General features: G+C 47.4%; 1 protein-coding gene across 1 annotated transcript; it reads left to right on the forward strand.

Moving 5' to 3' along the window:
* The first annotated feature begins 11 nt into the window (after window positions 1–11).
* LOC123409686 (UDP-glycosyltransferase 90A2-like) lies at window positions 12–1,612 on the forward strand. Its single transcript, XM_045102552.1, has one exon. The coding sequence runs from the start codon at window positions 184–186 to the stop codon at window positions 1,585–1,587; it is 1,404 nt and encodes a 467-aa protein (XP_044958487.1). The 5' UTR covers window positions 12–183; the 3' UTR covers window positions 1,588–1,612.
* Window positions 1,613–10,298: the final 8,686 nt, after the last annotated feature.

The following is a 10,298-nucleotide window of genomic DNA, read 5'->3' on the forward strand; positions in this document are numbered from 1 at the left end:
GAGCTATCCGACGAGAGAGATAACGGGTGACCGCGACCGGAGACAGGTCTGCGTTGCTCCTCTCAATCCACGCGGCTCCAACCTCTAGGCGTGGCGCAGTTATTTAAGCGGACAACGAGACAGCGTGACACACACACACATACAAGAGTTCGACACACCAATAGCTGCACCGTGACACTCTCCATGGCTGCCTCACCGCCGCTCCGTCACGTGGCCATGCTTCCCTTCATGGCCAAAGGCCACGCCATGCCGCTCCTCCACCTCGCGCGCCTCCTCCTCGGCCGCCGCCTCGCCTCCGCCGTCACCTTCTTCACCACCCCGCGGAACGCGCCCTTCATCCGCGCGGGCCTCACCGGCGCCGCGGTCATCGAGCTTCCGTTCCCCTCCGAGGACGCCCCGCAGTGCACGGAGGAGCTCCCGTCGTCGACGCATCTCGTCGACTTCGTCTCCGCAATGACGGTGCTCGGCCCGGCGTTCGCGGACGCGCTGGCCGCGGTCGAGCCCAGGCCGGACCTGCTCATCCACGACGGGTTCATCGTGTGGGCCAAGGACATCGCCGACGAGCTCGGCATGCCGCGGATCGTCACCCTCGGCATCGGCAGCTTCTCCTCGTACGTATGCGGGGCGGTCATGACGCACAAGCCGCAGGCGCTCGTGAGCTCGCCGACCGAGCCGTTCCCGGTCCACGGCTTGCCGGACCTCCGCATCACCATTGCCGACCTCGGCCCGCCCTTCGACGACCCGGAGCCGGCTGGCCCGCACTGGGACTTCGTGTGTGAGAGCTGCAGCAGCATGTACTCCAGCAGGGGCATCATCGCCAACTCCTTCAGCGAGCTTGAGTCGGTCTACATCGACATGTGGAACCGGGAGTTCGATATCAAGATGTGGTCGATCGGACCGCTCTGTCTCGCGGCGTCCGAACCGGCAGTGCAGACCAAAGACGACCGTGACATCTCCGACTGGCTGGACTCGAGGCTCGCCATGAACCGGCCGGTCCTGTACGTCGCGTTCGGCTCGCAGGCCGAGCTGAGCCGGGCGCAGCTTGAGGAGATCGCCGTCGGGCTGGACCACTCCGGCGTAGACTTCCTATGGGTGGTCCGGTCAAAATGGTTCGACACGAAGGATCGGTTCAACAACAGGTTCGGGAATAGGGGCAAAGTGGTGGAAGGATTCATCAACCAGCTCGGAGTGCTAGGTCACAAGTCAATCAAAGGTTTTTTCACTCACTGCGGGTGGAACTCGGTGCTGGAGAGCATCGCCATGGGCGTGCCAATACTGGCGTTCCCAATGGCGGCCGAGCAGAAGCTCAACGCGAAATTCGTCGTGGACGTGATCCGCATGGGGCTCCGGGTTTGGCCAAAAGAAGACGCGGACAAGGAAGGCGGTGGATTGGTTGTGAGTGGAGACGTGCAGGTGTTGGCAAGGGAGTTGATCTTCGGAGAGGAAGGGAGACGTGCCGCGGCTAGAGCTAGTGAGCTCTCTGTGTCTTCTAGAAAGACCATGGAAGTGGGTGGTTCCTCGTTTGAAAACCTGGCAAAGATGGTACAGGAGGTCAGTGAGAGTGAGACTCATGCCAATGGTGAATAGATAAAATCATTCCAAGTTGCTGTTTGGTTTGCGTGCTTGGCAGTATTTGTGCTCCGGTGGCTAAGATTATGGTCGATCATGTTTAGGATGTTTGGAGCCATCTGTATTATCTCAGTCTTTATAGCTTTTTTTAAGTATATAAGTTGAAAAAAGTTTGCCTTCACCCTGTAGATCACACGTGAGCCATCCGTCGTCTGCTTTGTCTCACGCGTGCCATCTTTGTAAATTGCTTTTTTTAACAACATTCATGTCATAAAAATTGCTTTCTTTAACAACGTTCATGTTACAAAAATAATGAAGACAAAAAAACTATAAATACTTTTTACAACATCGTTTATGTTGCATTTTTTTCTCTAACAGCACCCACGTTATAAAAATAATGCAATTTTTTTACAACATAACCCATGTTGTAAAAATTTCTACAACATATACTTTGTTGGAAGGTATTCTATAACACAAGTCTTTTTACAAGAATGAGGACTCTGTTGGATACTATACGGATATAGATCTAATGACCGTCTAGCCGGTGGATCTTTTAAAGCGATCTGTGGGCCTACGCATAGCATGGTCCATATTTTTATTTCTATAAAGAGATTAAACTTCCGGTCTCTGCATCAATCGATGCATGCAGTCATCTTTATTAATTATTTCATAAAGGTCTAACAAGAACATACATCAATCTATCTGAAGCCATCATTTAGACCTACAAACTCAAAATATGAAGTGCTCTCACTCCCCATATCTAAAATCGGTTTCATCGCCAATCCCTCCACATAACGTATCAGGACGAACAACCGGTGCAACCTACCTAAAATCGCACACCACATTCACATGTTTTAGAAGTCGCCATCAGCATCGGACCATAGACCCATCTTCAGAGAGATATCCGCCTCATCCTTGCCAGTCCGTACATCCGTCGATGCCACCACGACGTCCAACGACGCCACCGCCCTGCGCTTATCCGTACAGATGCGAAGACTCTGAAATACCTGTCGTGCGTAGCACCTGCCAACCAGTCATTACTCAACGTAACACCTGTCGGTCAGGCATGACTTGACAACTCCACCGAAGCTCCGTGCATGACGAACCTGTCCATCGAAGCTCCTCTGTCTTCCAGCGCTGCTCCACAAACTATGCTCCCGCGAAAGAAACGACACCATAGTACCACCATCATCCGATTTGAAAGACCAAATCCTAGGGCTCCCCCCAAAAGCAACATGAGTGGGTCGACAACAGTTACACGACGATGTCTTCATCAAGGTAGCGACGCAAAGCGTCGTCATCACCCACCAACGAGCCTATTTTTACCGGCAATTGTGTCTCTCCGACTCATAGCGGAGACTAGATGACGAATCTCGAGATCCAACCACCTAGTCGCAGGCCGACCACCTCTGAGTTGGCGTACAACATTTTCAGGTCACATCGTCCCTCCGCTCCTTTTTTATGCCCTCGTCCCTTCTCTCATACCTCCACAACGAGCTCAACATAATACCCCCGAACACAATGTTAGTCATATTACCACATGGTGAGGTGGGAACACATTTTCCAACCAAAGGATCTGGGAGGCTTGGGGCGATTAAACCAACATTATGAACTGGTGCCTTATGGCCAAATGGGCATGAAAAACTTTCACTGGTCAGGGCGGGCTTTGGCTTGACATTTTTAGAGCTAAATACCTCGATGCGGATGGAGTGGAGTTCAAACACAATATCTCTTTATCTCAGTTTGCGAGGGACATTCGAAAAGTACAACCTCTCTTACAGCGGAGAACTAAGTTCACATTGCGAAATGGGCGATCTATCTCTTTTTGGTGGGATCGCTGGCTCTTGGATCATCCCCTTGAGGAGGCATTCCCTCATCTGTGTGCCATTGATGGGAACCAAAATGCGAGGGTGGCGGACGTGTGGCACCAAGACCGCTGAAACCCAAGGTTTCGGCGCTCCTTTGGTCCTCCGGATATGATTGAGTGGGATGAGTTTCGTTCGCACCTCCAGCACGTGCACATTTCTGATGGGCAGGATGAGGTGATTTGGCGGCTTGATTAGTCCGGCCAATTCACTACCGGGTCTTTATATAAAGAAATCTTTCGTGGGTCCCCGCAATGCGACCTTTTTGGTATTTGGAAAGCCCCTCTACCGGACAAAATTCAGATCTTTCTTTGCCAAGTGGCCCGAAATAGGATTACTAGTGGGGACCAAATCCTGAAACGTCGTGGTCCTGGAGATGGGAGTTGTCCCTGTTGTGGGGAGAGTGAGGATAGAGATCATATACTGTTTTGGTGCGTTATGGCGCGATTTGTATGGAGCGCGATTAGAGAGGTGACCAAGAATGATTGGAACCTGTCTGGTTTTTCGGACTTTTATCGTCTCGCCAGAGACCTGAGAGGGAGACAGAAACGGCTCGTGTGGGTGGGACTTGGGGCTATTGCGTGGGCTCTTTGGACCACTAGGAATAAAGCTTTGATAGAGGGTATTTTCATTCGACACCCAGCTGACCTGCTGTATGAAACGGTTTCTCTGTTGCAGCTGTGGAAGTTGCTGGCAAGGCGCTAAGACAAAAGGCTCATGGAGGGACTCGCGTCAAGGGGTGCGAGCAAAGTGCACTGAACTTCGGCGTGCTGTGTAGGGCTGTTTAGAGGTGGACGGCCCATGCCTCCGTCTTCACGTTGACCATTCTTGCTAGTCTTACCATGCTTCGTCACGTGTATGGCGTGATGGCCTGTATCGGCTACCTCTCCTTTCTTTCTTTTTTGAACCTTGTAAGGGCCTCAGTTTAAGGCCGGACAGCTGCCTCCTTTCTAAAAAAAGATTAGTCATATTGCAAACCCATTCAAGTTCAATAGGTGTTTGCAAAGTGAACGCATGGCGAGTCACGTTACAAACCATGGGTGGCAACATGGCTCATGTTACAAACGCGTCCATACCGATAAAGCTAGCGTGACATGGGGCTATGTTGCCAACCTGTAATCTCTAGTTGAACACTTGACGCAGGCAGTTACACGTGGAATCCAACTGTTTTGGAGGCAACCGATGTGACACACGCTTTAACCGGCCGATGCTTAGCGTGCCAAAGCAAATCTGTCAAGCTTTCATTTTCTGAAGAGTTACCGTTGTCCTAATTTATTTACCCACATTGTATTTATGGTCATATTTTGACCATGAATTTAACTAACAAACATGAGTTGTACGTAGCAAAAATATTATCATTGAAAACTATAATTAGATACGAATCTAACAATATACTACTCCCTTGGTCCGAAAATACTTGTCTGAAGAATGAATATATCTAGATGTATTTTTGTTTTAGATATATACATTTCTATTCATTTTTGCGATAAATAATTCCGTACGGAGGCAATATATGTTTATGAGATGCATGCAACCTTGATTATGCATGAATATAAAGCTGGTTTACATGCAATGAAGTGCGTGGGCCTGCATCTTGCAACTAAAATGACATATCTATTAATGGTTGTGTTTAGGAGAGAAATCATAGTTTTGATTGTAAGACTGGTTGTAACGGGAGTATTGTAGGTAGTATCATGCATGTCAACTAAGCAAATTTTTATGAGGTGGTATAAAATTGAATGAAAAAGAAAGATTTGAGTAGTATCATATCATGATACCATATCATATTAAATATTGTGCTACTATGTGTCACGCATGGCAATAAATGACCTATCATATGATAATAATATATGATACTGTACACTATGAGTGTACTGTCATACACTAGTATCATATGCATGATACTAATATATGATACTCTTCATTACAACCAACCTAAGGAAGACCGGTCCGGTTTCTTCTTCTCCTTCAATCTGCTTACATCTAGGTCACGCTGCACTCCCTAATCTGGCTTAAAGCATGATTAATAATACATCCAACAATCTACTATAAAGAGTTAATGTCGTGATTTTGTCACGACAGATGTCCTTGTGAACGGACTTAGTGGTGAGGCCATTGTCACAGTGTGGCGACTCGAAGGGGTTGACTAGGAAAAGAGAGGCGAATTTACCCAGGTTTGGCCCCTCCGATGGAGGTAAAAGCCTACGTCCTGCTTTCTGTTTGTATTGATGGGAATCTCGATTAGAAGGATGCAGAATCGCTAACCTAGCTCTTTGAGAGTTTCTTACTTGATTCTTCTAACTTGAGGGCTCTCCTTTATATATAGGTAGTGGCCCCAAGTTTACAATAGAGTCCGGCTCGAATAATACACGTGACCTATTATAAGTCTACCTTATCTTTCTTCCCAAGTGAGGAAAACTGCTGGCGTCTCTTGCCTTGTATGTCTTTGAGCCGCCGTCTCCTGGTGATGGGCTGCTTGGTGGTTTGTCGACTAAGTCCTCCAGCCCATCTTCTCATGTTGTCCTTGCAGCTTGACCCGACCCCATAGGGCGGGTTATATCCCCGACATTAGGCCTCGGATTGACTTGAGCTTTCTTCATGGCAAGCTATTTTTAACAAGCAAACGAGCCGGCAACCAATGCCGGGTCATTGTCTCTTCGTTGAGACTTAACACCCTTTTAGTCTTTATTGACGTGACATCATCAAGTCAACTGCCGTCGTCATAGGTCATCATGGCGAATCTTTTTGAAAGCAGCATCGAATCTGGTCTGGCGCGAAAATCTAGGCGCAAACTTAGCCGCTCATTCCCTACGACCATTTTGTTTTGGTCCTCCTTTTCCTTATAAATAGTTGGGCAACCCCCCGTGCTATTATTTTTACCTTCTTCTTCCTCGCATCTTCCTCCTTTACCACGCGCGTCAGATCTTGATTGCGGCAAAGGAAATTCTTCGAGCGGCTTGCCGATCCACAAACCTTTGTTTCCTCGTCAAACATCCTGAAGTCGTCAATCTTCTTTTCGGGTAACATATGGTACGTATATTTCTTGTCGAGGGTTTGTAGATTTGCTGATGGGTTCATGTCATGTTCTTCAGGTCATCACAGAAGAAATGCTTCTTAGATCCATAACTTGAAACAACTATGTTGCTGCTGCGGCCTTATCCAGCCTTGCACAGTACACAAACTTGGACAAAAACCCTTTTAGGACAGCTTTGTTCCAAAATTTTCACATCGGCCTCTCCGCCACTTTTGGAACATATATTTCTCTTATTTTTTGTTCATATTTATATCTATCATGATGAGAGCACTTGTTTGTAACTTGTTTATGAGGTAGTTTTCTGCCAAGTCTTTCCTGGATCTTTCCCTCTGAATTCCCCTCCTTGTCTTGCCGGCTTAAAACCTAGTTGCAACATTGGCCGGCTTAAGATGTCCTTAATGATAATTTTGGCGACTTTAGCAACCAATAAGCCTCTCAATATCTTCTTCCTTGGTTAACTTACGCTTATTTTCTTTTGTATCTATCTTGAGTAACAGATGGCCCCCAAAAACTCCAAGGCTTGTAACTGGGACAGATCTCAGGAATCCAGGCTTACCTTAGATAATCTGGTAAGTCAAGGACTTCTGCCACCCAAAAAAGAGATAAGCTGGGGAGCTGCCAAAGAAGAGACTTATCCCCAGCCTCGGGAGGGGCAAGTTGTCGTATTTATTGATCATTTGCAAAGGGATTTTCGCCTTCCCGGCTCAAAATTCTTTAGGGATCTTCTGCATTGTTTCAATCCGAGGCCCCAAGACTTTGCTCCCAACTCAATGACCAACATATGCTAGTTTCTGGTTTTATGCAAAGTCTATCATCAAACTGAGCAAACAACAACCATATTCAGGGAATTCTTCTATGCCAACCGCCAGATCGAGGTTAAAAAAGTCCATCTTGTGAACTTGGCGGAATTTCTTTTCAGAAATGGAAGAACAACCTATTTCCAGAGTCAAAATTGGTGAGTCATCCCAAAGGATGGTACAAAACTTGGTTTTATTGTAAGAATAGCACCCTGCAAATGAAAATCCCTTGTCGGGTTATAGACTCGAATGGATTGATAAAAACGTCGAGCTGCTTGGCTGGCCAACGGGAAAAGAGAGAGATGAAATGGCTCCCATGCACACAAAGCTACGAGTATTAATCTCTCATGCCCTGACTGGGATTGATTTGATCCGCTGCTGGCTTCAGAGGCATATTCAACCTGTTAGTGTGAGACCCGACCTGATGTGTGATTACTCAGGCTCATTATCTGACCCTCAACGCTTTTCCTCCGACAATATAACCAATGATGTTCTTGTCAAAGAGACGAATAAGTTCTTTTCTCATTCAAATGAACGGTACAGTACCTCTAGTGCCGAACAGACGGCACCTCCGTGTTCAGCACACGTACAGCTCGACGATGATCTCGGCCTTCTTGATCCAGCAAGAGAGACGGAGATTTAGATGAGTTCTCCGGTAGCGTGACAGCGCTCCGGAGGTTGGTGGTGATCTTATGTCAGCAGGGCTCCGCCCGAGCTCCGCAGAAACGCGATCTAGAGGAAAAACCGTGGAGGTATGTGGTCGGGCTGCCGTGGCAAAGTTGTCTCAAATCAGCCTAATACCTCAGTATATATAGGAGGGAGGGGAGGCGCCTTGCCTTGAGGCTCAAGGAGCCCCAAGGGGTTTGGCCGAAGGGGGGGAGGAGGAATCCTCCTCCAATCCTAGTCCAACTAGGATTGGAAGGTGGAGTCCTTCCCTTCCTTCCCACTTCCCCTTTTTTTCTCTTTGATTTTTCTTATCTCCTGCGCAGGGGCCTTCTTGGGCTTGCCCACCATCCCACTAAGGGCTGGTGCGGCACACCTAAGGCCTATGGGCTTCCCCGGGGTGGGCTACCCCCCCGGTGAACATCCGGAACCCATTCGTCACTCCCGGTACATTCCCGGTAATGCCGAAAACTTTTCGGTAATCAAATGAGGTCATCCTATATATCAATCTTCGTCTCCGGACCATTCCGGAAACCCTTGTGACGTCCGTGATCTCATCCGGGACTCCGTACAACATTCGGTAACCAACAACATAACTCAAATACGCATAAAACAACGCCGAACCTTAAGTGTGTAGACCCTACGGGTTCGAGAACTATGTAGACATGACCCGAGGGACTACTCGGTCAATATCCAATAGCGGGACATGGACGCCCATATTGGATCCTACATATTCTACGAAGATCTTATCGTTTGAACCTCAGTGCCAAGGATTCATATAATCCCGTATGTCATTCCCTTTGTCCTTCGGTATGTTACTTGCCCGAGATTCGATCGTCAGTATCCGCATACCTATTTCAATCTCGTTTACCAGCAAGTCTCTTTACTCATTCCGTAATACAAGATCCCGTGACTTACAATAAGTCACATTGCTTGCAAGGCTTGTGTGTGACGTTGTATTACCGAGTGGGCCCCGAGATACCTCTGTGTCACACGGAGTGACAAATCCCAGTCTTGATCCATACTAACTCAACGGACACCTTCGGAGATACCTGTAGAGCATCTTTATAGCCACCCAGTTACGTTGTGACGTTTGATACACAGAAAGCATTCCTCTGGTGTCAGTGAGTTATATGATCTCATGGTCATAGGAATAAATACTTGACACGCAGAAAACAGTAGCAACAAAATGACACGATCAATATGCTACGTCTATTAGTTTGGGTCTAGTCCATCACATGATTCACCCAATGATATGATCCAGTTATCAAGCAACAAGACCTTGTACATAGTCAGAAGACCCTGACTATCCTTGATCAACTGGCTAGCCAACTAAAGGCTTGCTAGGGACAGTGTTTTGTCTATGTATCCACACATGTATCTAAGTCTTCATTCAATACAATTATAGCATGGATAATAAAAGATTATCTTGATACAGGAATTATAATAATAACTTATTTATCATTGCCTCTAGGGCGTAATTCCAACAGTCTCCCACTTGCACTAGAGTCAATAATCTAGTCCTCACATCGCCATGCGAATTACATTGTAATAAATCTAACAGCCATACAGTTCTGGCGTTGATCATGCTTTGCCCGTGGAAGAGGTTTAGTCAGCGCGTCTGCCACATTCAGATCCGTGTGCACTTTTCATATATTCACGTCCTCCTCCTCGACGTAGTCGCGGATGAGGTTGAAGCGTCGTTTGATGTGTCTGGTCTTCTTGTGAAACCGTGGTTCCTTTGCTAACGTAATGGCACCCGTGTTGTCACAAAACAGGGTTATTGGATTCAGTGCGCTTGGCACCACTCCAAGATCCGTCATGAACTGCTTCATCCAGACACCCTCCTTAGCCACCTCCGAGGCAGCCATGTACTCCGCTTCACATGTAGAATCAGCTACGATGCTTTGCTTCGAACTACACCAGCTTACCGCACCCCCATTAAGAATAAATACGTATCCAGTCTGTGACTTAGAGTCGTCCGGATCTGTGTCAAAGCTTGCATCGATGTAACCTTTTACTGCGAGCTCTTTGTCACCTCCCTATACGAGAAACATCTCCTTAGTCCTTTTCAGGTACTTCAGGATATTCTTGACCGTTGTCCAGTGATCCACTCCTGGATTACTCTGGAACCTGCCTGTCATACTTATGGCCAGGCTAACGTCCGGTCTAGTGCACAACATTGCATACATGATAGAACCTATGGCTGAAGCATAGGGGACGGTGCTCATGTGCTCTCTATCTTTATCAGTTGTTGGGCACTGAGTCTTACTCAATCTCGTACCTTGTAAAACTGGCAAGAACCCCTTCTTGGACTGTTCCATTTTGAATCTCTTCAAAACTTTATCAAGGTATGTGCTTTGTGAAAGT

The sequence above is a fragment of the Hordeum vulgare genome, chromosome 7H (assembly GCF_904849725.1).
Source record: "Hordeum vulgare subsp. vulgare chromosome 7H, MorexV3_pseudomolecules_assembly, whole genome shotgun sequence".
In the NCBI taxonomy this organism is placed as follows: Eukaryota; Viridiplantae; Streptophyta; class Magnoliopsida; order Poales; family Poaceae; genus Hordeum; species Hordeum vulgare.